This window comes from Populus nigra, chromosome 7, assembly GCF_951802175.1.
Source record: "Populus nigra chromosome 7, ddPopNigr1.1, whole genome shotgun sequence".
Classification (NCBI taxonomy): domain Eukaryota; kingdom Viridiplantae; phylum Streptophyta; class Magnoliopsida; order Malpighiales; family Salicaceae; genus Populus; species Populus nigra.
In genome coordinates this window covers 3128645-3156585 of record NC_084858.1, presented here as the reverse complement: position 1 = coordinate 3156585, position 27941 = coordinate 3128645, and the positions used below count along the sequence as shown (strand labels likewise).

At 36.7% G+C, this 27941-nt stretch overlaps 5 protein-coding genes across 6 annotated transcripts; 2 read left to right on the top strand and 3 right to left on the bottom strand.

Moving 5' to 3' along the window:
• Nucleotides 1-79: 79 nt before the first annotated feature.
• On the bottom strand, nucleotides 80-5393 carry LOC133699487 (T-complex protein 1 subunit eta). Its single transcript, XM_062122737.1, has 14 exons — nucleotides 5224-5393; nucleotides 4856-5116; nucleotides 4201-4326; nucleotides 3919-4122; nucleotides 3318-3487; nucleotides 3031-3166; nucleotides 2402-2518; nucleotides 2163-2282; nucleotides 1981-2079; nucleotides 1801-1890; nucleotides 1155-1242; nucleotides 992-1080; nucleotides 804-878; nucleotides 80-454 (listed from the first exon to the last, which is right to left on the bottom strand). Exons 1-14 carry the CDS (start codon nucleotides 5236-5238, stop codon nucleotides 359-361), a joined length of 1686 nt encoding a protein of 561 aa, XP_061978721.1. The 5' UTR covers nucleotides 5239-5393; the 3' UTR covers nucleotides 80-358.
• A 794-nt stretch (nucleotides 5394-6187) lies between these two features.
• On the bottom strand, nucleotides 6188-13163 carry LOC133698507 (probable apyrase 6). Its single transcript, XM_062121453.1, has 8 exons — nucleotides 12346-13163; nucleotides 11945-12057; nucleotides 11167-11274; nucleotides 10655-10709; nucleotides 9676-9834; nucleotides 8854-8951; nucleotides 7109-7305; nucleotides 6188-6555 (listed from the first exon to the last, which is right to left on the bottom strand). The coding sequence occupies exons 1-8, from the start codon at nucleotides 12971-12973 to the stop codon at nucleotides 6285-6287; spliced, it is 1629 nt and encodes a 542-aa protein (XP_061977437.1). The 5' UTR covers nucleotides 12974-13163; the 3' UTR covers nucleotides 6188-6284.
• Nucleotides 13164-14254: 1091 nt separating this feature from the next.
• On the bottom strand, nucleotides 14255-18471 carry LOC133698863 (uncharacterized). Its single transcript, XM_062121958.1, has 6 exons — nucleotides 18273-18471; nucleotides 17866-18062; nucleotides 16881-16961; nucleotides 15311-15550; nucleotides 14782-14859; nucleotides 14255-14689 (listed from the first exon to the last, which is right to left on the bottom strand). The coding sequence occupies exons 1-6, from the start codon at nucleotides 18385-18387 to the stop codon at nucleotides 14447-14449; spliced, it is 954 nt and encodes a 317-aa protein (XP_061977942.1). The 5' UTR covers nucleotides 18388-18471; the 3' UTR covers nucleotides 14255-14446.
• An 827-nt stretch (nucleotides 18472-19298) lies between these two features.
• LOC133699490 (uncharacterized) lies at nucleotides 19299-21911 on the top strand. 2 transcript variants are annotated; one of them, XR_009843282.1, is made up of 4 exons: nucleotides 19299-19523; nucleotides 19718-19906; nucleotides 20049-20169; nucleotides 20874-21911. XR_009843282.1 is itself a non-coding variant. In XM_062122740.1 (2 exons), exon 2 carries the CDS (start codon nucleotides 21383-21385, stop codon nucleotides 21797-21799), a length of 417 nt encoding a protein of 138 aa, XP_061978724.1. In that variant the 5' UTR covers nucleotides 19964-20169; nucleotides 20874-21382; the 3' UTR covers nucleotides 21800-21911. The 2 variants fall into 2 exon arrangements, 1 of the variants encoding a protein (XP_061978724.1); XM_062122740.1 differs by lacking the exons at nucleotides 19299-19523; nucleotides 19718-19906 and having other exon boundaries at nucleotides 19964-20169.
• A 1522-nt stretch (nucleotides 21912-23433) lies between these two features.
• On the top strand, nucleotides 23434-25011 carry LOC133699377 (serine/threonine-protein kinase BLUS1-like). The gene has a single exon (XM_062122609.1). It carries the CDS (start codon nucleotides 23434-23436, stop codon nucleotides 25009-25011), a length of 1578 nt encoding a protein of 525 aa, XP_061978593.1.
• Nucleotides 25012-27941: the final 2930 nt, after the last annotated feature.

The following is a 27941-nucleotide window of genomic DNA, read 5'->3' as shown; positions in this document are numbered from 1 at the left end:
TAACGCTGATAATTACGTTACAAATGGAAGTAAAGGAGGGCGCGCAAGAAATTGCGTTAAATAAATTAAAAAAAAAGGGTAAAAAAAGAGTGAGTGCTATTGCCTTCTACCATTTCTTCTGAAATAAAGGAAACTAAAATTTCAAAAAAGATCTCCTACAGACAAGGGGGTAGGGCATGCAGGAAAAATAATCTGCTGCCATAATCCAGAAAGAAGCTAGACAGAAAACGCCACTCGGGTTCAAAATCCCAGACATCAAGATTGAACATCAACTTGAAACCCATAATAAACTGAAATCAAGTAGACAAAAGCTTGACTAATCCACCTACACTTCCAAGAAAATTGCTATTTGGTGAGCTCATCGTCTTCGCATCCCCCGTCCACGGCCACGGAAACCACCTCCCCCACGTCCACCCATAGCACCTGCAGCAGCTTCTCCCTGAGCGCTTTCAGACTGCAACATCATATATGATGGGAAACAATCAGCTTAAAAACAGAAATGCATGAATAGAGATGTTCATGTTATTTTCAGATCCGATTTAACTTGGCACAAGCTCCACATTATGATCTGATAGGAACATTAATACAAACATTTAAAACACTTTTTCGAATGCAGAGTGACAGAAATATCTTAACATGCATTATGTTGTAGCATATTTCACTAGTACTTTGAATAACCACAGTACATATTTTAGCTAAAATAAGTGTGGCAACTTATTATACAAAGAAGCAAACCACCATTATCCAAGGAACTCAAAATAATATTTCATTTCAAACCACCGCAAAGTAGGTATTAACTTTACCTTGGGATTCTTTACTGTCTCATCCACACTTAAAATAAGACAAGCAGCCTCCGTAGCAGCATTTATAGCATTGATCTGGGTCGAGGATTTAAATCACATACAAGTCAGCAGGCAGAAATGAAAAGAGCAACAGTGTAATTCATTGATAATCAGTATTCATAATCAAATTGTTGAAGATAGACAAGCACCTTCACAACCGAAGGCTCCCAAACAAAGTTTGAAAATGAATCTGCAATTCCACCGGTGTTGATATCCACTCCATACGGTGCACCCTCACCTGTAATAAAAGCATTCAAGCAATGCCATATGAAAAAAATTTTAAAAGGCAATTCCAACAAGTTAAAGACCTACCAGATGGAAGTGCATGTTTCTGCCTTAGTTTGTTCAGCACATCAGTTGCATCAAACCCAGCATTATCACATAGTTGTCGTGGGATAACCTGCAACACGAGTGCAGTATACCTTGTTAAGTTTATAATCCAAGCCCATACTTTAATCTAAAATGTTTTGTGGTGCAACACCAATACAAAAAAAAAAAAAGGTCCTACACCTCTCATTTTGTTCACCAGGGAGTGATAGACTAGCTAACTCTCGCATGAACTCTACTTTAGGTGGGGGCTCTGGGGGGAAAACATTTGCATGGAATGCTCAATATTGGGAGTTGGAATCAGCTGTGCTACATTTTTTAGTTACTTTTCAACCAAGCACAGAACCACAGGGAGGAATGATGTCATAGGATAGGGGCTAACAAAGTATTGTATTAAAAATATGGGAAAACATTATGATGTGGATTTTCACCAATGCAATAGCAGGTAAAATACATAATCTTTCAAACATTTTTAATATAAACTATGCAAGCTCGGAAAATTGATTCCCTAGCAAATCAAGATTAGTAGATCACAATAAAGATGGTCATTTTCACAATTTTGAAACCATATGCATGGAGTCCATGCCACAAAGGTTGAATATTTAATATTACCACACTACTAGCTAATTACCTCAAGGGCTTTTGCATAAGAGTTGATAAACAGTTGAGACTTCCCAGCTATAGTGCGAGCATGCTGCCTCAAGTACCGACTTATTTCCATCTGCCATGCAAATCACAGGTTTAGTCACTATCGAACACAATTTCTCCAAATATTATAATCATGATGCATCACTCATAATAGGATTCATACATCTATAGCACCACCACCAGCAACAACAGTTGAGTTCTTCATAGCTCTTCTGACTATCATGATTGCGTCATGTAAACTCCGTTCAGCCTCCTCAATGAACTGATAATGACAGTATAATGAAAAACCAGAGTCAGAATAGAACCAATGCACCACAAGTACCCATAATATCAACAGTTACCAACCTGGTCAGCTCCACCACGAAGAACAATGGTGGCTGTCCTTCCAGAAGGGCATCCACTGAAAATATTAAACCTCTCATTTCCAACTTGCTTTTCCTCAAAAATCTCACAAGTCCCAAGAACCTTTAGGCCAAACAACAGACAAGAATTAAAAAATTGAATGAAGAAAAGAAAATGTTTACAAGCATACTGTATCGATTAAAACTTTTAACAGATTTTTCCAAATCAAGATATCGCAAGACCTCATCAATTATGTTGTTGACAGTTGTCTGTACAGTTCCACCAGTTGCCGCAGCAACTCTTTGCAGATCTTCTTCACTTACACGACCAGCACAGAATATATCTCGATCAGCAAAATACTGTTACAGACAGGGTATCTAATTAATATGCCACTATTAATCCTAAACAAATAGAAGAAATAAGAGTTTTCAGCAAGATAGATAGCCATACAGCTAAATAGTCACATCATTCTTCAATCCATATGTTGAACTATCGATCAATATCATCAAAAAGGAGTATACTGTGAAGTCCTATAAGACTAACATATGAAATCATACAGAACTTTCTTGCACATGTCTGTGAAAATCTAAGAGAATTCAAGTAGACATAATCGGCAATTTGTAAGGTGGTTACACCAACCCTGTTAGAATATAAATAGTAATTGTTTTTTTTTTAAAAAAAAACATGCAATATTGGTGGAGAAAAAGTTTTATGAGCAGAAAGACCAAAAAAGGCTTATACAAAAAAGAGTACCAACTAAAAAATTAACCAAAAAGTAAGAGGATATACTGGCCATGCAATTTCAGAATAGAATCAGAAGTTCAAAATCTCAGAAATAGATCAAAGCATTTACGAAACAAAAGGCACCCACCTGTGTTGCCAGATCACCGATTGCAAGGCGTGAAAGAACCACTTTTGCCCCACTTTGCACACATTTATCCAACTTGTCATAAATGATATTCCATTCCGCATCAACAATGGACTGGTACTGAGATGGATCTGACAACCTACAGTGTGTGAAAAGTAGCATTGGGAATTTCAATTATCAGCTCTCAAAAGAAATATCAACAACAACTAAGCCTAGATCCTGAAATAGTGGGGGGTTCTTAATAGGAATGTATAGTTTAAAATTTAAAAAAAAAATAAAACGAATCCTACCTTATCTCAGCATTTTCTTTCTCAGATTTCAGCTCCAACTCAATGTTGAGTAAGAGTATCTTGGGATTCACAAACTTCTTTGGTTGTTGTTCAAAACCCGCATAAGAAAACGTCTTTTTAAAGGCAACACCATTAACCAGAAATGAATCTCGCATAGTACCACCTGGGACCTATGGGGGCAAACACAAATGTTCACTCAAGGAAATCAAATTTTTTTTCATTATATACTAGCAACAGAAAATTTGCAAAGTCAAAATTTTTCATTTTTCATTATGGAGCCACCAGCTCAGCACAACACCAGAATCTGAGAACTTTTGAGATGATGAACAAATACATTACAAAAAAAAAATGGAGATTTCTATGTGCAGGTCCAGGATCTCATGTTGCCAAACTGCCTTAGACATTATAGCGTCCACATGACTATGAACACCACGGATTCTCATCATAAAATGTCCTCAACAGCATTTCAAAATCAAACGCACACAATTTCCTAAATTCTATGTCTTGAAGCTATTTATAAAACTGCCAATTATCACAGAATAACTTGAAGAATGAGACAAAAAAATATAGGAAGAAAAAATACAAAAGCATAAAGGTTTACCTTCTTTATTCCAATCATATTTAGCCTGTCATCATTCCCAATTGCAATCACAGAATCCACGACCATTGATGCAAAGAACTCCTTCTCACCACCAATAAGTTTTGATGATAGTGTTGTAGCAGCACATTTAGCCAATAAACTTTTCTTTTCCTCTAGACTTTTACCCTCTATGCTAACAGCTAGTTCTTTGACCTTCTCAATTGCCTATAACATCATTTTCAATATTTAAGATGCCAGAAAGCAAGTCCTAACATGTCAACCACAAATATAACAATCACATACCAAATTGCATGCAGTTCTATAACTACGTATTAAGTTTTGTGGGTGGACTCCTTCCTCTACAAAAGGTTTAGCCTCTTTCAAAAACTCCCCTGCAAGTAGAACGACAGTAGTAGTTCCATCGCCAACCTGCAGCATAACAAAAGAAACAGTTTAACTTTAACCTTCAACAATAAACAGCCCATAAATCCTTTCACAAAAAGCTCTTGGAGTTTCCAAAAAAGTAAGCTTCTGATATATAGTAAGGAAACATGTTTGAAAAATCTCTCTCCTATTAGCAAACACAATAAATTTCCAAAGAAAAAAAACTCCTCCGGCACCTCCTTAACCTTCACAATTTCTCATTCAAAACAAAAACAGTACTCCCACTCTAATTCTCCAACAAAAGAATCTTCCTCCAGCCAAAAACACGAGTCGCCTCATCCTATTTTACATTCCAGTATCACATTCACTCGAAAAATCACATTAACAATCAATTCAAACGACATACAAAACATTAAAAAAAAACGCCACTTTTTCAACCACAAAACCCTGAGGGAAAAAAAAACACTACATTTCAATCTCCATTATCTAAAGAAATTTTTTTAAAAAAAATAAGAGCAAAAACTTCCAAAAAAAATCAACAAAAAATTAAAATATAAATTAATTACTTGATTACCTCAGAGTCCTGAGACTTGGCGATATCAACGAGGATCTTAGAGGCAGGATGAATAATGTCGAGCAATTTCATAATCGTGGCGCCGTCATTAGAAATGGTGACATTTCCTTTATCGTCGTGGATCAATTTATCCATACCACGAGGTCCTAACGTCGTCCTCACTACATCCGCCACCGCCGTGCACGCGTTTATGTTGCTTACTAACTGAGCTTTCCCTTGCGACGTGTCGGTTCCTTCTTTCAGCAGTATGATCTGCGGTTGCTGCTCTCGTTTCAAAACACAAACAGAGCCGGTCAGTTCAGTCACTCAGTTAGTTAGTTACTCAGTTACTGATTACATGTCAGAATACAGAAAAATTGATCGCTTACCATCATGGCTGCCATTGTTGCAGATTCAGAGAGATAGAGATAGGGAGAGGGAGAGGGAGAGGGAGAGGGAGTAGAGAAGTGAGTGAGGGAGGAGGGGGGAGCTAGGGTTTTGTATGTGTTTTTTGAGTGTACTTTTTTTCCTTCTAATTTTCTGGTTGTTTCTAGCTTCTCCCGTCTGTTTGGGTTAAAAAGTTATAAAATTGAAAAACTCCAAACACGTCCCTCATGTATGGAAGTAATATCGATTGAATCCCTAAGTAGCTTTTATTGTTAAATTTGAGTCCCTGTTCATTTTCCGTCCATGAATTCTGTAAATTCTGCACACGATTTGAAGAACGTCTTTAAAGGTTTCATGGCATTTTTAGTCCTTGGGTTATTACAGTTTTCGCACATTAAATCTAGTAGCTCTAAAAAAAACAATTAGGTCCTTAAACGTTTAGTTTGGAAAAAATATATCGGCCCCTGTTAGTTTGGACATAAAATTTTAAAGTAACTTTGCATAAGCCATGTTATAACTCTATCTGAAGTGTTTGGTAAAATGCCAAGCATTCCTGCAAATAGGGATGGCGATGAATATCTGTACATTGAGTTTTCTATTATTCCTATCTGAATTTGAATTTAAAATAATTATTTAAATCAGATCTGAACATAATTGGATATGAATTTCTTGATGTCCAAGCCTAGTATGATTGAATTATTTAAAATAATCATTTTTTTTCTTGGTTAAAACAAACTGAGATTTTTCACATCAATTCCATCGAGTAAGAAGCATGGATACAAGCCCTCCACGTTCTGAAAACAACACTTGCTTTCAAACAAATTGATGGCAAGATGTAATCTTCGGACATCTGCATTTACTTTTACAACAGTAATCTTCAGCAAATTTATGTTGATTGTAACATACTCGTCTGCACTATAAAATTTGGGATCCCCTTGCTGTTCATCCCATAATTCAGCTCTCTCGTGCATGAATTTAAGACATTATTGATAGAATTCAGAAAGATACAGCAGAATTTACAAATTATTCTTGCATGAACAAGAGCATTGGGTGAGGGACAAAATTATCTGGGCACACGAGTGACTATATAACGGCCCTTTTCTAGGTCATATATTGTTTTCAACTGGGGTTTTCGCAATTGTAATACAAAAAATGCTGCGAGCAAAGCTATTAAAAGAACAGCAAATAATGAGAAATACGTCACTGACTCATCTCCAACAATCTCATCAAGGTTATTGATTTCCGATTCAAGGGGCTCCAGCATTGATTGAAAGATTAAAGCACCAAGAGTCCAGTCAAAAGGAACACTTTCAGAATTATTTGCAAATCCAATCCTACAGGGGAAAAAAAATTTGTTATGCAAATTCATTAGTGACACCAAATCTTTTGCCGTCTAACAACTGGATATCATAGATAACATGCTGAAGAAAGATTGTTTTCTCTAAGACAGTGAAAACCTCGGAAACATTCATGCTGTCCACCCACAAACATAGGCTCATGCATGCACATAGAACTGCATGTTCAGGGTCTCGCACATTAAGACACTAGAAGACCAGTTTACTAATTCAAACCAAGACACCTTATTTGCAGCTCAAATGCAAAGCTTGGTATACCAGTGGCTGGTCATAAACGACCAAGACACCTCAAGATTGCAAGGTAATACTTGAGTGCATACGGTTTTGACCTACAAACTTTTACCGTGTCCAACTTACTCCCATTTTCAACACATGATGGTTTTCCCAAGTATTGAAAAAAGGTTGCTTGAAGAACCAAGGCTGCAAAATCCCCAACCATCAACCAAGGCCAGGATGAATTACATGCAAGTTTCACAAAAGAACACAAGGAGAAGATTGACACACACCTAAGGTGCAAGGAGAGCAATAGTACCTCTTATCATTCATTGATACTCCAAGGCTGTCGTGCAGCAGAGCTACCGTGTAGGCAGAAGAGAAACAATATCTCAACAGATCCAAATCATCGATGCTATGATGCTGATCTTTCAGTTTATCCCAGTCATCTTCACAGTAGTGTTTCCCAGCTGCCTCTAGTTCAAACAAAGAAACCCTAGGAACCAGCCCAAAAAACTGTACAAGGTTTAGTACTTGCAGGCAAGAAAAGGCAACAACCAGAGCAGCTTATAGGAGAAAAAAAGTGTAGGATGTCTGCACTGTATTAAGAAGCATAGTAAAAGGCAATAACAAGTGCGGAAATTTCCTAATACATATTCAAGTACAATTTAGAGATTTTTTTCCTTTCCTGCGAATTCAAGTTAACATATGATCTTACATTTTTCTATCTAAAACTTTGTTTATTAATATTATATCTTTTTCATATAGTTATTTGACCAAAGAAAATTAAGTCAATTGAGCAACATGCTGTTGAAATGTCTACACTCATTCAGGCACATAAACTCACACTCAGGAGTATTTTATAACAGTGCCTCCACCATAGCAAGACGACTTAGAATATTAGCAAAGCTTGGATTGGCTGAACTAAGCACGTTGCTTTGCTAGCATTTGCATTCTTAGTCTAGATAATTAAAGTCAATGTGCTGTTTCACTACTTCTTGGCTAAAAAATCAACAGTAATGCTATTAGCAATGTATGACACCAGGAAACCAGCAAACAGCTAGTGATATAGTGGCAATGCTTCATTGCCAAGTTGATCGGTTGGGGGATAGAGATTATGGATTGCATTCTCTATTGAATATAGTTGGAAGCTGGAATAAGCTACCAATCCTAGAGCACTAGCTTCCTTCGACTGTGCCTTTCATGGTGGGTGCAGCAACTAATGGATTGGTCGGACCTAAGGAAGCACAGGCAGAACAACCATGCCATGTAGGCCCCTCCTGTCAAGCTCTCAGTTCTAATAAATAATAAATATGGCACTAATAAAATAAAGCCAAGCCATAATAGTTACAATCTACTCACCCTCTCACCATTTTTGTAAGAAAAAACTGGAAGAAAAAAAAACAGAGAGAGAGACAGAGTGATAGTGGTGGATCGAGTTCAGATCCAGACCAAAAAGCTTTGAGTATTCAGCCCACAATGGAAGAGTTTTCAGCCCAAGTTGTGGATATGGACTTGGTTGCATCTTGCAGCCAAATTGGCGAAATCCAATTAGTTTAAAGTTACATTCAAGTCTGCTTGGGGTTCCTAAGTGTCTATTATGTTTTTTTTTTTTTTAATTCTATTTGGGTTTCTATGTCTGGAGGTTTGTTCCAAACATTAAAGCTGGTCAAGATGGCTTTTCCTATTCTTGGAGAGATGTTCCTAGCTTATTTTTGTCTGCTTTCAGCATGTACTTCAATAAGTTAAGTTCATGAAATATAGAACTCTTTGAAGTATTTTTAGTAAATTTTCTTATCTCTTAGGTGGATTCCAAGAGTGGTGAAGTTAAGCTATTATTCAGCAGTGGTGTGACTTATCTCTAAGAGTTTTTCAATCCCATTTTGAGAAACTATCTTATTCTTTTCAACTCAAACCATATCACAGAAACATAAACATGGTTACAAGCACGGATATAGGTACATTTTTTACACATTAAAGACGAACGTCCACATATGACATGCATTTCGAATTATGTAACAAAAAAGTTGCCCTTAATTTCAACTCATGTCGTTATTCACAAACCTCGGAAGCATAGAACACGTTGTTTTGAGAAACAGGCTTGCTTTGTAGCTCCATGAAAAAAGGGGAGACAACGTTACAAGGAGGATGCAAGCATTTCTCTGCATAAATAAAACATTGAAAAAGGAATTATTACAAAGTAATTCTTTATTTTCTTTTATATTAAAGAATCAAAAGGCTTTCGAAGGCATCAAGCAGTTTAACCAAGGAAAATATCAGCCAACAATAAACAAACCTATTAGACCATGAACGTGTTGCAGCAATGGCAAATATGCATGATTGAGAGAGTACAGGGAGCAGAGAGGAGATAAACTACAAGGAATGCAGTCCATGTGTAGTTACATGGGGTTTTATGCCTGATATGTTGATACTAGATAACAAGAGCACGATTAGAAGCTCAGTACTTCTAGTATTTAGACATCTTTGTTTATCAGAATAAAAATAGAAATTGCAGTTTGTCTCAGCAGCAAGGTAATTAAGTTAAAGGTTTATAATAGCTGATCCAGTTTTAAAGCATATTTTGAAGCATATTTTGACTACCAAGCAAACTCGCCCTGCAATTTTGCTTGGCCTATTAGTCTGAAAGTCCATTCAACAACAGCAGAGATAGTTGTCATTTTTAATATCGCATATTATCAATAATAATAACATGGCCTATGCACAATAAACATATTTCTTGCCCATTCCAAATGCCAAAATGCTCAAGTAACATGAATAATTTCTGTTTAGGAATTGTTATAAAGCACAGATCAAACAATACAAAAGAACACAATCAAATTATACAAACAGCACAAAAACCCATCAAGATAAAAGAGAACAAGATACCTTGTCTGCTCTTCAACAGTGCCAAAACTTCAATCCTGCATGCAGTAAAGTTTCCAGCTCCATGAGACAGCAGAAGCTTTGGGTCACTTATATTATATGCCATCTCATATCCTTTGGGAATGCAAGGGTTACCAACAAACCCATCCCTATAAACCGATGCTGCACAAATATAATTTTACTTGCTATGATTGGTGATTCAATGACATTTTTCAAATCTGAAATTAGAACATCAACCATGCATCAATGTTTTTCACTAGATTGACTCACATACAATATATTACCAACAAGAGTAAAATTTGCAATACAAGGCCACATGATTTAAGGTAAAGTCTTTCCTCTTCAATGTTGAATGGAAAATGTACTGCTCAAACCCACAAAATTATCTGCAACACTTTACTTTAAACATAGTTACAGCTTTAAAAGTATTTCCACAACAACAGTTAATCATGTCAAAGACAACAGCAGGGCCCATTTTTTGCTTTGAGAACAAAAGGAATAAATTGTTAGGGGGGTAACAAAAGCAACTACAGCAAAATATGGTATGAGCAGCAATGCAAGTCCTTTTGTTTTACTAATTACTATTATTCCAGACACAACATGGTATGGGATTATTTGGACTACAAGAGCAGACCAGATTATAGAGCAAGATTTGGCAAGTAATGGTCAACAAATTGGAATTCATTTATCAACAGGTTTTTTTTCTTCCATTTGAATTCATTTCAATAATTCTTTTAGTTTCTTTGATAGGTGTGATTGCACCAGCTCATCAGTAATAAATCTTTTAAATTGGCAATCACAATCCAAATCAGACTTTATTCTATGTTATCACATTTATTTTAAGATTATTCATATATAAATTCTTTTATTCGATCTATATTCTAATCTATTTTTTTGTTTTGTAACTGTGATATTCTTATTCAATTTTGATGCCCACTAAACTCAGCCTTCATCTAAAGAAAAGGTCGGTGTAGAAACTTACATGAACTCATATCTCTAGAGCTGTGCCATTCATGCAGTGATTCCCATGCTGTGTCCTGTACAAAAACAATGGGCCCTCCCTAGTTAGGCACCTTCTTCAACACTACTACTTTCAAAACACCAAAAACCAATGCAAAGTTGTTGCAGAATGCAGATACCAAAAAAGCACAAATAAACACAGACAATATGGTCCCATTCCATCCTAAGACAATAAACCCTCCTAACCCCTTCAGTCTCCTTTTTTTATCAGGGAAAAAGAGCTCCCAAGCAAAACATTCCTTCCCTTCAACTTGAAAACCCCTATCCCAAACAAAGTCTTAAACTGACAGCAGATAATGTCTATTTCAATCTTTCAAGAGCAAAAGTGTAAGAAACTTTGTCAACAGTTGTTTCTAGCAGAAATGTCAATTTGATATTTTAGAGCATGCATCAGTCAGAAAGATGACTGGAAAACAAAAGGAGATGAACATTTGACACTTTGATCATCAACAAAGTAACACATATGGGAAACACCTGGCCAAATTTTGGTAAGCTTTGTGCCTGAAGGTTGTAAGCAACTCCAGCCAGTTTTATCCTTCGTGAAGATTGCACTTGTGCTGCTTCTCTTGAGGCAAATGTAATCTGCATTTATTAGTCACACTGTTCAAATTCTTGTTGAGAATAGCATTTATCCAAACAAAGTCTTAGTGCACATATTCTGGTGTGATGTTATTATCATTCCTCTATAACTGTGAAAAAATTATCCAGCAGACCAGGTAAACAAAGGCACTAAAGTTATCATGAATCACTAGCCACTTAAATCCATAAATCTACTCACTTGTACCAAACATAAACCCATTCTTGACTGCTTTTTGTTCGAATATTTTCGCAAACTAATCTTCTGGCTAGCATAAAATGGACTGGTAACAGCTGTAAATAATGGGATTTCAAGGTCATCTTACAATGTATACTCTTTTTTGAATTGACAGGTCTGAAACAACAGGTGTACTGGTGTAGCCACCAACCACCATCGAGGTTCATGGTATTTGGCATGACATCTATTATATAATATTGCACAAAAAAATCCTCCTTTCTGCCCATATTTTTCCGTCCTTTCCCCTTTTGTTTTTCTCATTTCTTCATTCAATCTGACTCTACTAATTTCAAACCCTATCTTACCAATTGTAAACCATATACTATTTTTATAGTGAGTTCAATGCTACAAAATGCCAATGTCAACATGCTATTTTCATAACTTCATTGACCTAGGTAGACAGAAATTACAAGCATAAAAAAGAGGCAAGAAAAGAACCTGCAAAGAATTGCCACCAAGCTCAACCATCCCAGTAGTTTTGTGAGGTTCACTTCCCATGGTTCCATGAACATAGTTAACAGCAACCCAGGAATAAACACCCCTTTCTTCTTCTGTATCGAAGAACACATCAACATGTCATTCAAATCAACACCACTCAATAAAAACTTAAAACACAATTAAGTTAACCACATCATCTGCCTAAATTAAACAAATCATCACATAGCCAATGAGACCACTTTTCGCTCATAACTATTTCATTTACTAGTTAACACAATCAAGTTCTAATGCCGGATATCAACATATCTAACTTAAACACCCCTCATTATTAAAAACCCAGATCAAATTACATTCATAACACCACAAACAATCAAAATAAAGCCAAACACGTTATCACGAACCTTCAATAACACGCGCCCATTCGTCCTTAAATGCAAGCCCAGACCCTCTCAAAACCTTCCTACACACCTCCAGAATCCTCTCTTTCAACTTCCCTTCCAACCCCACCATTTCCTCACCCCTAACCATCAACTGCACCCCGGCATTCCCCCAGTCCCTCCTCGGAACTCTCTTTTTTGCAAACTCAACCAAGCCCTCAATCAACCCACCCGCATTATCCGGGTCCTCCGCAAACCCAGCCAATCCAGGCCTCACCTTCATTGACCCAGTAACCAATGGCAACTGCCCATTACTAAAACCTAAATTCCCCTCCCCCAACAACTGATAGACCCGGACTCTACACCCGGCCCGGCCCGAATCAATAACAACACTAAAAAAACGGGTATTAGGGTTGGAAAATTTGGAGGAATGGTGGATCTTTCGGGCAGTAGAAAAAAGGTAAAAAAGGAAAGGGATGGTCAAAAGGGTGGCTAAAAGGGCTAACAATTTGTGGGTTTTTTGGGATTTGGTGCTTTGTTGCTGCGGTGGGTAGGGCGAAGAGAAAGAGTGCATGCGTGGGTGTAATTGGGTCCGGTGGAGTGGGAAGTAGCCCGCTGTGGAAGGTCTGGCCTGAAGGGCTGAGAAATCCATGACACCTTTGTGTTCCGGGGCTTGGAAAGGAGAGAATAGAGGGAGACTTGTGGTTTCTTTTTTTGTTACATTTGTTGGTGGGATTTTTTGGGGGAGAAAGTGAGGGTTGAGCTAAGGGAAGTGCATGCAGGACTGTCCATGGATGTCAACTAGGAACCCGCGCTCAGAGGCGGACCGGTCTAAATTCTTTTTAATGTTAAAAAAAAAAAAGTCAAAGAGATGACAATGTTTTTTACATAAAAAGAAAAAGAAAAACCTTAATATTGAATATGGATCTAATAATATCAGGTAATTTAATAATTTAATTTAAATAGTAGACAATAATATGAGACGAAATATAAAAAGAATATGGCAACAATCGAATAAAAAAAAGAGTCAATGATAATAAAGAAAAGATATTTAGAGGCTAATCGTAATTTCACAGTGAACAATGCTCATAATTAAGAGAGTTTGCACATCATCAATCACGCTCCACCCAAACACTTTGGTTCTAGTAGGTGTCCAAACAGCTGAATCTAAGTAACTAGCATGATATTTATAATTTTAACTATTTTAATAAATAAAAAATGGAGACATCTCTTAATATATTAAGGTATATTTTTCTTTTTTAGAAATATGGTTGTATCTTCATTATTGTTTTTCTTGAAAATATAAAAGAAATTTTCAACATAAAAGTTAAATTTTTATGTTCTTAAAAGCTAATTAGTATCTATATTATAGTATAAAAAAACTCAAACAAATCATTTTGTCTCCAATTATTTTTTTAATACCAAATATATTTCATGAAAAAGATAATTTTACCGTAACTACATGTTTTTTTTATAAAAAAATAATTTTTTTATTACACTGTTTAAATCTACAATAATATATGTCTAGCTACATAGTAAAATAGTAATAAAAAACAATTATATCCTCAACTGAAAGATGCATAGAAAGTTTATTTGGTAAAAACAATTCTATTATTACCACAACAATTTTTATCTAAGTGAATAATACAATAAAAGAGTGAATAGTAATACATTGAACTCTTTTAGTATTTGTTTTAATTTTAATGCAATTTCTATACGCCCGGTTGTTGTTTGAACAGGGTTTTAATCCATAACTTCACCTCTTCAGGAATCAAATATTCAGACATGTCTATAGCTTCGACATAAAAGATGTGCTAGGAGAAGATGGTTAATGCAGGCTTCAACTTTGCTTCAATGATCAGAAGTCAATGTTGAACGAGAAAAGCAATGCTGTAACCATGGAAACAACCTTTCTATGATGTCTGGTCAGCAATTGTAATTGTAATGCCTTCTCTCGGAATCTTACATTTCAATTCTTAAAAATCGAGGTGTACAATAAAAGTTAAATTAATATTAACAGCCATTGTTCCATGCAAGATTAGCTAAGAAAGAAATGCAATTCCTTTTGCAAAATATACAGCTATTTTTCAGTTGATCTTCTGATCAAGATAGATATTGACAAATTTTAACTTAATCGGGCGGAAGCCCGGGTAATCCTTCTACTAGAACCTGACTGGGATCCCTGAGAGGAAACACATCCAAAAGCTGCTGCTGGGATATTTGTGCCGGCTCTCAGCCTCTTCCTTTTGGATCCTGCTGGCAGCTGGCTTTGAATATGCCCATTTGGGTCACCCTCTTCCTCTATGACCTCAGTTTTGGCCACTCCGCGATGCCATTGAATGCCACAGCTTGGACAGACTATTTCACCCTGTAAAATCTTTATATTAGCGACTTCACGAAGTAAAAGTGACTATCTGTCAATTGTTGATATCGAGACAATAGATTCATCAACACTAATACCCTGCTATGAGAAATTTTCTTCTCCAGGCAGTGATGATGAATTCGAGCTGTACATCCTTCATTTTGACACACTTTTCCCTGTCAAAAAGAATGGGAACAAATCTTTGGATCTAATAGGAGCAACAAACAACATTCCAATAGCTGAGGCCTAATTATATAGAAAAAAAAATTGTGACCATTAGTCAGTTGTTTAGTTCATAGGATAGGCTTTTAAGACTAAAATTCCATAGCATTATTGCAGTTATCTGGAGGTAATTGACCATTACAAATACTTTGAAATGATGCACATGATTCTCTATTTTCTTTTTCAATCTATATATGTGTGATGTAGTTTAGTCTCCAATCAAGAAGGTCATCTAACAAATGTAAGAAGCATTGTCAAACAATCTTCTAACTTGTATCTAATTCACATCATCCACTTAAGTTGGATTTCCCTCGAGGATAACAACTGAAAAGAATTCAAGTTGAATTCATAACATAAAAGCAGATTAAATAGCATGAATGCACAGGATGGTCGAAGAAACAAAACCTTTACTCCAGCTTCATTGCACACCTCACAGGAAGGTATACCAGAACTATTGAACCAACTTCGCAAATCAAGGTAGGATCTAGCACCAAGTCCAATGGCACCATCTGGTGTGTAGCAAAGCCAGTTGTCTCGAACAAGTTCATCAAGTGTTTTTTCCTTTTGGGACATGGAGAAGTTCCTTAAAGCAGGAGGGATCTGAGATGGACCTTCCTGATATTCTGACCCTGTCCCATTCTGGACCTGGAAAGAGACCAGGATTGCCAAGCACATTAGCATGCATGCATGCATGCATAAAAGAAAACACACGTCTGTACAAATGAAAATGGGACAGAGTTCTTCATTGTTCCTGACATCACGCTAATGGTTAAAGAGACAAATATGTTTTATACAACTAGCAAGAGACTTGCCTGCTTGTAACAACAGTTTAAGTTGAAAGTGCATGGATTCAGCAATCTTTTTGTCACAAGATTTATTAACTGTGATCTGAACATCAAGCAAAGAACACCATCGACTGCGCTAATTTGTACAATAAGACAGTTCATCTACAGAGTGATTTGCAAAAAGATCATGGGTGGCAGGAATATTTGAGGAATACAAAAGAAATGCCTAGATAGAGACCGTGAAGGAGATAATGGTCATTTTTGTTGCTCAGGAATATTGGTTTAGGCCATCAGCTGTAGATAGAGACTGTGAAGGAGATAATGGTCATTTTTGTTGCTCAGGAATATTGGTTTAGGCCATCATCTTCGACTATAGTAACCAACTGCAATTCCAAATGGCCAATAAATACATTTTAAAAATGAAAATATCAAATTGAATTGATGAAATCACAAATAGGATGAGTGTAGTCTTTTTTCCCAAACAGAGTTTCCCTTTCCATAAACAGATCAAGCTTCTAAACAAACCACAATGAGAATTTGATTGGTTTTAAAACCATCAAAAAAATAAGATAAGTATGCATGAAGCCATCTGCTAAGGGAATTTCACTGGCTTTAAACCACAAATTACTACTGCAGCTAGAAATGGCAGGAAGGATATAATAACACAGAGAAGAATAAAGACTAAACAAGAAAATGAAGAGGTTTCAAGCTCCAGAATCGTACTAGAAGATCAGTGGGATACCAGAGTGAATTTCAAGAGCAGAGTTCTACCGATTATAGTTTCAAAATATTCCAACACCATGAAGGTGTATTCATGATAGGGTCTAATAACTGTCTCATGTTAAGTTAGAGACCCCAACGAGATCCTAGTCAAATCCTCAGGTATAACATGATGTATGTCTAACAGAACTCTACACTAGCTTGAAAGTGGCAAGCATTTTTATCACTCTGAAGGATATTTCACAATGTTTTGACAGAAGATGAAAGATAAATGCCATTGTTTCAGAGAAGAAACTTCCTAATTACAAAATAACCCAGAAGTTTTTAGTCCTTGTTGATAAAAATAGAAGCCACTTGGCATTGAAAAAATGTACTCGTAATGTTATTTCTTTTCTTGGTGCGGGATCATTTTATTTATGATCAAATTCATTGATTAACTTAAAAGTGCTGGTAGGAGAAAATTTTCAGACCTGATTCTCTAGTCGTATATTGAGAGCATCAATGTTGGATATGCTTCCTTGGGCAGTGACATCCTGCACTATCGCTTCTATCTGACGAATGAAATCAAACAAACAAATAAATAACATAAACAACATGAATCTAAATCCCATTAAATTAAAGGCAGAACTTCAATAGCACAGTTGTTCAACTTATAACAGACTACAGTGAAAAGAAAGTTGTATACAATGATCAAGAATGGAGGGAAAAAAACAGAAACAAAACTAGCTACTCATGCTCAATAAATTAAAAACGAGACAAATCCTAAAATTTACTCATTCACAATCTGGCAAAACCAGTGGACCAGCACGACTCATTTTTAGATCACAAAAACAGTTGGCTTTTGAAAAGCAAACACACACACACACACACAAGAATCTGAGAATAAAGGAGCTTATATGTGTGATTTTTTAATTTTATTTTCAGTATGCTATGGAATACAGAATCCACGGCATGGGTTTCCTTTTCTCATTCCATATTACATGCCTTCACTGCTGAAAGGGAAAGTTAAGCTGCCAAACAGTAACTCCAAAAATCAGGCTTAGATATGTGGCAGCATGGCATTTAATAAAGAGGATAACTCAATGCATTCAAAGGTGTATCTTAGAGAATTGAAATCTAATTAAAGTTTCAATATTACCTACTTATTAGTCATTGCCTGATATACTCAAACTAATCCATTTCTTATGAAAACCTCATCATACCCAAGCCAACACTTACACCTTACATTCCCATTTTTGCATAAAGACTACAAATCAGCCACAGAGAATCCCCAACAAAAACAACTCCCAAAACACATATTCCACAAACATCGGTGAAATGATCACGGGGATCATCATTTCCCGGTCTACAGAGTCATCCCATGGAAACAAGCAACATAACCATCATCATAAAGCTTTTAAAAACAATAACAATAAATGTCTCCCAAAATAAATCAAATTCCACTATGACACTTACAACGCCTTTAAATAAAGCAATCTGTGGGACAGAATACTTCGTTCCGAGCTTCGATTGCTCATCAGGAACAGTATTGACAAGTCCATAACACACTCCACCATCATTTTGGTTTCTACAACACCTCATCTCCATTTGAACATACGACAATTCCTTGTTTATCTTCAGTAAATAATCATTGAATTCTCTATTGTTACCTCCTTCAAAAAAAAAAAAAAAATTAATAACCATGAAAAAATAATAAATTAATTATGTCCCTCTTTAAAAAAAACCGTAATCTCTAATTTCACAAAAACTAAATATTCCTAATTTTTTCCAGTTTCAACGGAAAAGGAGATCCATTTTGCCTTAAAAACCATAGAAACATAGAGAGAGAGAGAGAGAGAGAGAGGAAAAAACGAAGTATTTACTCGGGTTTTTTCCGGTGACGTCAGCGAAGATGTTGAATAATTCGTCTTCCGTGAGTGGCCCGCGTGACATTAGAGCTTGAATGAGAGTGTGGTGCTTCCAATTGAGCACTGACATTTCGGCGATTTTGAACCCCTGGAGAGTTTGGTGTTTGGATTTCGGGAAAATTTTGATAATTTTCTGGGGAAAATGGGTTTTAGGTTTGCGGCTTTTTTGAGAGGGCGGGAATATTGGATTAATTTATACCCTCATTTTTGACACGTGGCAATATATTTGGGCCAAGCAAAGGGAGCCCAAAGGTGTTATCAACTTAAAATGTCAGCCCATGATAATACATAGCCCATAAGTATAACAATCATCTACATATCATGCTCTCAAAAAATTTATTTAATTGAGTTTTTGGGTCTTAATAGCATAGCTAACAGAGTCAATTTCACACAAGTTTGTGTTGCTCGGAGTTTGAACTAAATTAAATTTTATTTTAAATTGGATATTCATGAAACAAGATTTTATTAATATATTTTTATTAAAATAAAAGATTGGTTCAAGAAAGAAATATTTACGAGTATAAATTTTTTGAAATACAAACATGTTTTAATAAAGACGTGTTGGTGCTCCATTGAATTTATTGGATTTAGTAATATACCAAGCCGTGAAGATGCATGGTAGTGTGCCAAGATCTCACCACAATCTTTTATCAACTTACAAGTCGTTTTCCTTGTAATTAAAATCCCTTGATTCATTTAATACAAATGGCGTTTTTGGTGTGAGAAACTAACACTATTAATTACCAACGACTCCTTTTGGCATCCATTATCCAGAGGTTAGCATTTAATTCAAAGTATTTCCTAGTTAGAACTATCATTGTGTTGCACCCATTGGAAAAGAAGGTCTAAATTAGCACCTTCTCTTCTCTTTAATATATACTAATTATATCTATGGTCTAAACTATCCCTAGATATAATTAGAACTATCATTGTATAAATCCGTTCCCATGAAAATTCAAAGTCAGTGATTGATAGCTTTTATTTTATATGCATTTTAAAAGTGTATTTTATTTTTAAAAAATAACTTTGATTTTTAATATACTGATAACACAAAAAAAATATAAAAAAATATTTTTCATATTTTCTTGATTAACAGCACTGATTTGTAGATGGGAACTGGAATTGGGATTGATTGAAGGAGAACAATATCTAGGGATAGTTTTGTAACTGAACAAGTACCAATCGGTCACTGCAATATTTACTGAGGTAAGAAAAATCTTTTTGCTTTGTTTAGTGAGTTCTGTTTCTTTTTCAAGAATTAAACATCGATGAACTTTCTTGGCCAGAAAATAAATAAAATTTAAGTTGAAATTATTGATCATGCATTGCAAAGTTTGTTGCTTAATCAAAAGAGAGGCAAATTACTGCTTAATCTGAATCAAACTTGATGTTGCTTCAAGATTGGAGCATGTGGGCTACGAAGTTCTGGCATGTTCTCTGATTAGTTTTCAAAGGAAGAAGGATTTGAAAATAGGAAAAATGGAAGACAGGGAGGCATAAGTGAAGTGATGATATAAAATAATTTCTCTAGAGTGAGGTTACTGCCCGCCTCTCTGAAAAGGCAGACATGGTGATTCCATTTGCAACAGGTATGAACCAAACCACCTGTTAATTTCTCCAGTTAATTTTTTGGATTCCCTTGTCACTGTCATGGTTATTGCATAAGTAAATAGGATATTTAAATTTAAATGTATGCCTTCCACATTTTACTGTGTCTGCTCTACATGCCAGCATTCAGAAAAAAAGGGAGGAACACTCGTGGTCACAGATACTAAGGGAACATTCATCGATGAGAAGTGGCTGAGACCTGGAGCTGCTGTCAGTGTATCGCCTGGAAATCGTATCACATCTGGTACTACCTCTAACTGTATGTGTTATTTCCTCCCATTTTCTGCATAATTATTATCCTGCAGTATTTTTGGTCTTCAAATCCCGATTGAAGTTGATTGCTTTTGGATTCTTACCGATTTCGTTGCATGCATTGTCATCTTTCATTAGGACACCAGTACTAATTGCACTAAGATTTAGACTAGCAATTGAAAGAGTACTCCAGATAGCTGTTGAGCTTATGAACTTGCATAGATATATCATGTGCTAGAAAACAATCCATATAAGGAATTCCTTTGAATCTAACTCTTGTTCATTTTCATTTTTTGTTAAGCTTTTTCTAAAAGAGTAAAATTCCAAAGGGGGAAGATGCATCCATTTCTAATCCATTTCCACTTGTCCAGTATGATACCAAGTGCCCTTCGGCATTCAAATTTTGTTCCAAGTTCAGTGTTCAGTGAGCAGATGTCGCCCAAAGAAATCATATAATTTTAGAGCAGAGAACGAAGTCATGCACTAGATTGCTACGACTTCTTATTTCCAAGCTGATGAAGAAAAGTCTTGGTTTCTTACAGACATCGCAGGGTGTTTGTTCAAATGATGCTGTTAAGATTTTGAGAAATGGTTCAACATTAGAATTGAAAACTCTTCTTGCATGTACAATGGTTCAATGCCTCAATTTCTGAAGTTCCACTATCATTTGCTTATGTCTGAGTTCTTTTATTGCAGGGGATACTTATCTGGCTATGTTTCTTGTCTCCAAGCATGCCAGATTACTGTTGGTACTGATACTGACTCGGCGGGTTCAAGCTGAAGAATAGAAGGATCAGTGGCGGGAAATTTAAAGGGAACAAACTCGAGCCATAATTTCAAGCTGGGTCAAAAAAGACGCGGCTGTGAAAATGGTTTGTTTTGGAGGTGAAACCATCGTTGATAGGAGTCGCCTAACAGAATTAGAGTTCTACATCAGCTGTAAGTTTATAGTTTATAGGAGACTAGAGGTTTGCAAGAATTATGACTGTGTTAAAGTTAGAATTCTGCAGTAACAAGTCAATGTTAGAGTTTTATTCTTATTAGGAGATGGTTATTTGATTAATTTCTTCACGTTGTTAGATGATGTTAAGAAGTCTTTGCCTAGTATGATTTGTAAAGGCTATTTAAAGCCATCTTGACTATTCAGAATACATAGAAAACTTCTAGAGATTTGTTCAAAATTGAGAGATCATACTTGTGTAAACATGAGTAGAATAGGAACTCTTGAGGAGGATTTGGTGGAATTAGTGAGGAAAGTGGAAAGTATGATTGTTCTGAAACGAAGGGAGATTGATAGAAAGGCACAGATGGCGCAAAAAATTGAGAATTTGATGGTGGAGTTGACCCTTGAGAAGGAAAAGAACTTCAAGTTAAAGATGGAATTGGAGACTGTCAGAGAAGGAACTGTTGAGAAGGGTTTAGCGGAATTAAAGGGGCAAGTGGAGAGCATGAATGTTCTGTTACGAAGGGAGGCTGATGGAAAGGCACAGATGGTGCAAAAAATTGAGAATCTGATGGAGGAGATGATCCTTGAGAAGGAAAAGAACTTCAAGTTAAAGATGATATTGGAGACTATCAACTTCGTGTCTTCTGGTGCGACTACTGCTGCTTCAATTGTTTAAGTTTTTCTTACAATGATATTAAGTACTGAATGTGTTGAGAATGGATATTTCTTGAGTTTTTAGGAAAATAAATATTTTTCTTACTTAATTTTATTTTTCTTAAGTTTTCTTATTTGATGCTTCTGCTACTGAACTCCTTGCATAGCAGTTCCTTTTACTTCCAGGCACCTTGCTCTTCGTTTTTCCAGATGAATTACATTCTTGCTTATCACTGTAATCATAGCATCAAGTGTTTGATGTAATTGAATTTTCAATAATTAAACACTTACAAATAACTTGTTTTTTACGTAATTACTTGTATACTTCTCGTAATTGAAAGTAACGCGTGATTGGCCATGCAACTTGAGAAGATATCAGGATCATAAACTCCTTTGTCACACTTTGCAAAACACTAATATAAAAGAGTGTTATGCATACAATGGCGTTCTGGAGTGCCCCATTCGAAATGGATGAGGACGGAAACCCATAAAAATATTAATGCAGGGGGGCTGCTGGATGTGATACCTTGCAAGATTCCATGTCTGTTTTTGATCTCATAAGCAATTATTCCTAACAATTAAATCGCGAGAATGGATGTGTCACATATAAATAAGTTGAGAATCCATTAGAGTGTAGAAAATAAGTTGAAAGCAAATGACAGTGTGTTCTGAGAGGAAGCACACAGCTCGCCACTGATTTGAGAAGCAGCCTTTTATTTGGCCTCTCCACAGCCTAGTAAAGTACAGTTTGCCTGCATAAATGAACATTCAGGCACGGAATTGCTTCCAAGAATAATGGAATGCCTAAAAGTGTCCTAGACTACCGTGTTCAAGATGATGAAGCAACTTTTAGTACATCAAACCAATACATAATCAGAACCTGAAATTATCTTCTGATCTTAAGACAGTAGAATTGCATGAACCTATGAGATAACAGAAATGCAACAGAGGCAAGCCTCCCCGTTTGATTGTAGACTGTTGGAACCTAAACCACCTTGAGATCTTAGTCCCTCCAATGTAATCACAGTTGATGGAACATTCTTCACATTCACCGGCATTGTTTGTCTCATATTCATCAAGAAGTCAAAAAACAACTTGTGTTTTCTTAAATTTTCCATGCGAGCAGTGAAGGATATATATTAACCAAACTGACTTTGCAGAAGAGCAACCTTTCACACTTGCTTTGCGAGCAGCATATATATAGCTAAACCGAAGCTGTGATACTTGGCTCTGTACAATTTTTCCAACTTAATCAACCGATATTTCTCTCCTCCTCCTCTACCTTCATTGTTATTCCGAAAGAAAAAGGCCCAAACCATGAGGACTGGGGTACCAGAAGCCCAGGAAGCACAGGCTTCTGCGTATTGAACCCCTCAAACTGCACAGGCCTGCTTCTCTCTGTTATTAAATCCCTCCCTTCCCCCTTCCATATAAAAGGCACTCATGTACTTCCCATGCCATGCATCTTCTGACTCTTACTTCTCCAAGATAAATCACTGCTCTCTCCCCCTGAGACTTCACAAGAAAACCACCTGCAAAACACCCAGTTTCTTTCTTTTTCCAAAACAAACTAACCTTCCTCATTATCAAGAAAAGCTCCTTGCCCAGTTCAAGAAACCAACAAAATCCATCTCATTCAAGATCAAGATCAAAACCATGTCAGCTTCATCATCCAGAGCTCACAAACTAACTATGCTTGGATACCCAGGGACAGAGTATGAATTCAGAATCATGGAACAGATTGGTGGTGGTGCTCATGCCAAAACCCACAGGGCTATCCGGGAAATAAACTCGGATCACTTCGCCATCAAAGTCATTTCTCTTGACCACTATTCTGAAGCCGACTCTGATGCTGTCAGACGTGAAACCCGTGCCATGATACTTCTTTCACACCCGAATCTTCTTGCCTCTCATTGTTCTTTTGATGTCGATGATCACAATCTTTGGCTGGTTATGCCTTACATGGCTGCTGGCTCTCTCCAATCCATGGTCTCTTATGCTTTCTCCGATGGCCTGCCAGAGAACTGCATTGCTGTGGTCTTAAAAGAAACCCTAAAGGGGTTGTCTTATCTTCATCGTCAATGCCATTTACACACAGATATCAAGGCAGGAGACATTCTTTTAGATCACAAAGATAATGAACTGCGCAGCATAAAACTTGAAGGCTCCGTTATGTCGGTCACGATTTACAACTCCAGCTTTGAGAAATCCTCCTCATTGTCTTCCTCAACAAGAAAGAGGTTAACTGATGTTGCAGGAACCCCATATTGGATGGCGCCGGAGGTTGTACAGGACTCTGATACAGGCTATAGTTTCAAGTCTGATATATGGTCTTTTGGTATTACTGCATTGGAGCTGGCCCATGGCGGGCGTCCTCCTTTCTCCCACCTTCCTCTTTCAGACTCTTTGAAGTTGAAGATGAAGAAGAGGTTTGGGTTCTATGACCATGATTACGATTACGATTATGATGAGAAGCGCAATGAGAAGCTCGTGAAAATATTCAAGAGCAACCCATTTTCTCAAGAGTTCAAAGATATGGTTGCTTCTTGTCTCGATCAAGACCCTTCAAGGAGGCCTTCTGCTGATCAGCTGTTAGAGTATCCTTTCTTCAAGAACTGCCACGGGGTCAAATTTCATTCCGACGTGTTCTTCTTTACGTTGCCTAATGTTGAAGAAAGATTCAAAGAACGCAAGGCTTTGCATGATGGGACACCAAGCCAGATTGGTGCTGGTACCGAAACTGACTCGGCGGGTTCAGCTGTGAAGAACAGAAGGATCAGTGGCTGGAAATTTAATGAGAGTAAACTCGAGCTGGAGCCAGGATTTTACGCCGACGCAGATGTGAAAACAGTTCGTTTTGGAGGTGAAACCATCATTGATACGGACACCAACATTGGGTTAAGTGAGTCGCCAGGCGGGTCAGGTGACTTGGAGGGATTAGTAATAGACCATGCTGGTGCAAACATGAGTGGAATAGAAGGAGCTGTTGAGACCTCTAATCCAGATACAATAGAGTTAAAGGATTTAGTGGAAATAAAGGGGCACGCAGAAGGTATCATTGTTCGGTCACGAAGGGGGGCTGATGTGTCACAGATGGTACAAAAAATAGAGAACCTGATGGAGGAGTTGATCCTTGAGAAGGAAAATAACTTCAAGTTAAAGATGCTACTGGAGACTATCAACGCTGTGTCTTCTGGTGTGTCTACTGATGCTGCTGCTGCTTCAGCTGATTAAGTTTTTTTTACAATGGTATTGAGTACTGAATGTGTTGAATATGGATATTTGGTATGTCAACATTGGCAGTAGCAATGATAGGGAGTTTTCGAGCTGTGCAGTAAAAACTGTGTCTGTGCCTTCTTTTCTTTTTTTGTTTGTTTTGTTATAGCAGCAGCAAAGAACAAATTGGTCTTGGGGTTTTGATCTGCTTTTCGATCTTTCTTTTCAGGCACAACACAATTCTATTGTAGATTTCTAATAATTGGTGATGAAGTGCGATACGACCCTCTAATTCTGTCAATCTTTCTTGTTTTTCAAGTTTGATGGAATGCTTTTATGTGTTGCATACTTGCATCCGGATGTTGGGTTCGGCTCAGCCTCTCGGAGGAGCTAGGTTACTATCAGGATAGAAAACTATAAAACGCAGATTTTTGAGTTAGTATTATACTTGAGCAGATGCAGTTATTTTGTGCTCTTGGTAGAAGTCAATGATGAAGAATTGAGCATAAATTAAGAGTTCACTGTGCAAGGTTATAGCAGGCTGCGATATTAACCTGAGCAGTGTTCATGTTTTCTCAAGTTAGTCTTGCTAAATTACGGATGAAGGAACTATGGTTTCAAGACTAATGTTGTTGATGTATTGTTATTCCTGAATCTGTAATGCTCTTCAACCTGGGAGTGGAATGAGCAAGAACACTTTTATCTTGTTTTGACCGAGTTTTGATTGGGTTTTCTTGGGTCATGGGTCAACTTGAATTCTTGACCGGGTCACACTAGACACTAGGTTCATTTTTTCTCTATTTTTTTGAAACCTGACACGACCAAGACTTCAGGATACCAGGTTAATCTATAGGATCGGGCCGACTTTTAAAACAATGAGTCGAACTGTAATGAACCAAGAGAGGGTCGGTGTCTGAAAATCTAACGAAACAAAAAACAAAGGGCTGGAAGCTTGTGGCTTGATGCGAAATAGCTTCTTCAATGTTAGCATTCCAGCAACCCTTTTCGCCACCAGCATTGTCGATAGCATGTTGTCACCATTCAAGCTCTCAAGACTGGTCTTAATTACAACGAAGCCTTGAAAATAGGCGTCATTAAGATTCTCTTTGTTGTTATTCCTCTTAAATTTTATTTTCCTTATATATTTTCTTTTTCCATCTTTTCATTAAATAATCGCCAAAATTGTCCAGGAGGCCTGTGCATATCGTTCATTCGTTCCTTGCATAGAAATCATGGTTGTCCACCCCGGCTAGGAGCCCAGGTCACCGAGTCAATCTCAAAGTGATATTATTTGTGATTTTTTTAAAAACAAAACTGAAACAAAGTCGCTTAGGACAAATTAAAATAAAAAATGATAACATTTTTTAAAAAATAATCATTGGAGTTCATGATGTTGCTAATCATCACAACGTGAAGAATTACATCTATGTTCTCTGAAGTTACTCCTGTTCAATGGAATAATGCACAGAAACCCTGCTGAACATTTGCTTATCTTCTTCTTGCGTTCTTGCAATGACACAAGTCTTGACTGTTCTCTAATGTATTCCAAAGAAGTTTCCTCGCTGTCAAAAACCAAACTCCACAAAATCTTCTAGACCACTTGGTTGTTGTTGCTGTAATCTCCTTAGGAATTGTAAACATCTTAGCCTCAACATACTAGAAACTACCACCTCAATCCATACTCAGCAACATCGACAGGTGGATAACATCTAGATATGATTTCTATTGCAGATGCATGATGAACTGGTTTATATGTATGATTATTGTTTGGAAAGGATTTTAATCCATAACATCACCTCTTCTCAGGAATATCTAATATTGGGACATGACTTCATTAAGCTTCAACATAAAAGATGCGGTAGGAAAAGATGGTTAATATATTTGTAATTGCATTCCTCCTAAAAATTAAACTGCATAAGTGTAAAGGGAACGAAAACTACGTACCAGCTCCACCTGTTTCTCATGATTTCCTTCAACAAAACGTTTGATTCTAGTTGCTTCTCTTGGATCACAAGAAAATCTTTGGTCAAGTTTCCTTCAAGCCAAATGTTACAGTAACTCCATATTCATTTATTATACATATGGTACTTTTCATACATGTTTATTTTTTCATCATAAAAAATACATATCAAGTATATTTTCAAAGTTAGTATATCAACGTGTCCGCATGACTCAGTTTTCGTTAATAAAATTCAATGTTCTACAGCTCAGTTTTTGCGAAAACGAAATTTAGTGTCTTACAACTCAGTTTTGTGTCAATGAAAATCAGTGTTCTATGACTCGGTTTTTACCTCAATAAAATTCGATGTTCTACAACTCAGTTTTGCGTTAATGAAAATTAGTGTTATAACTGTCCCATGCATATTGTCTCGTAACTCCAAATAAAGCAAACTTTATATTTGTGGTGGCTTGAATGGGCCCATTAAGGTCACCCTCTTCTTCTATGACTTCCCTTTTGGCCACTCTACGATGCCACAGCTTGGACAGATTATTTCAACCTGTAAAATCTTTATATCAGTACCTTCTCTACGTGGATGAGGCAATCTTTTGTCACAAGATTTATTAACGGTGATCTGACCATCAAGCAGAGAACACCGTTGACTGCACTAATTTGTACAATAAGACAGTTCATCTACAGTGTGATTTGGCCAGGCACTGCCAAAAGATTGTGTGAGGTAGGAATATTTGAGGAATATCAAAGAAATGCCTAGGTAGAGACCATGAAGGAGATACTGGTCAGCTTTTGTTGCTCGGGAATATTTGTTTGTAGCAAATAGGATCAGTGCAGTCTTTTTTTCCAAACAGAGTTCCCCTTTCCATAAATAGATCAAGCTTCTAAACAAACTACATCAAGATTCGAGAATCTGATGGTTTTAAAACCATCACAAAAATAACATAAGTACGCATCAAGCCATCTGCTAAGGGGATTTCAGTGGCTTGAAGCCTAA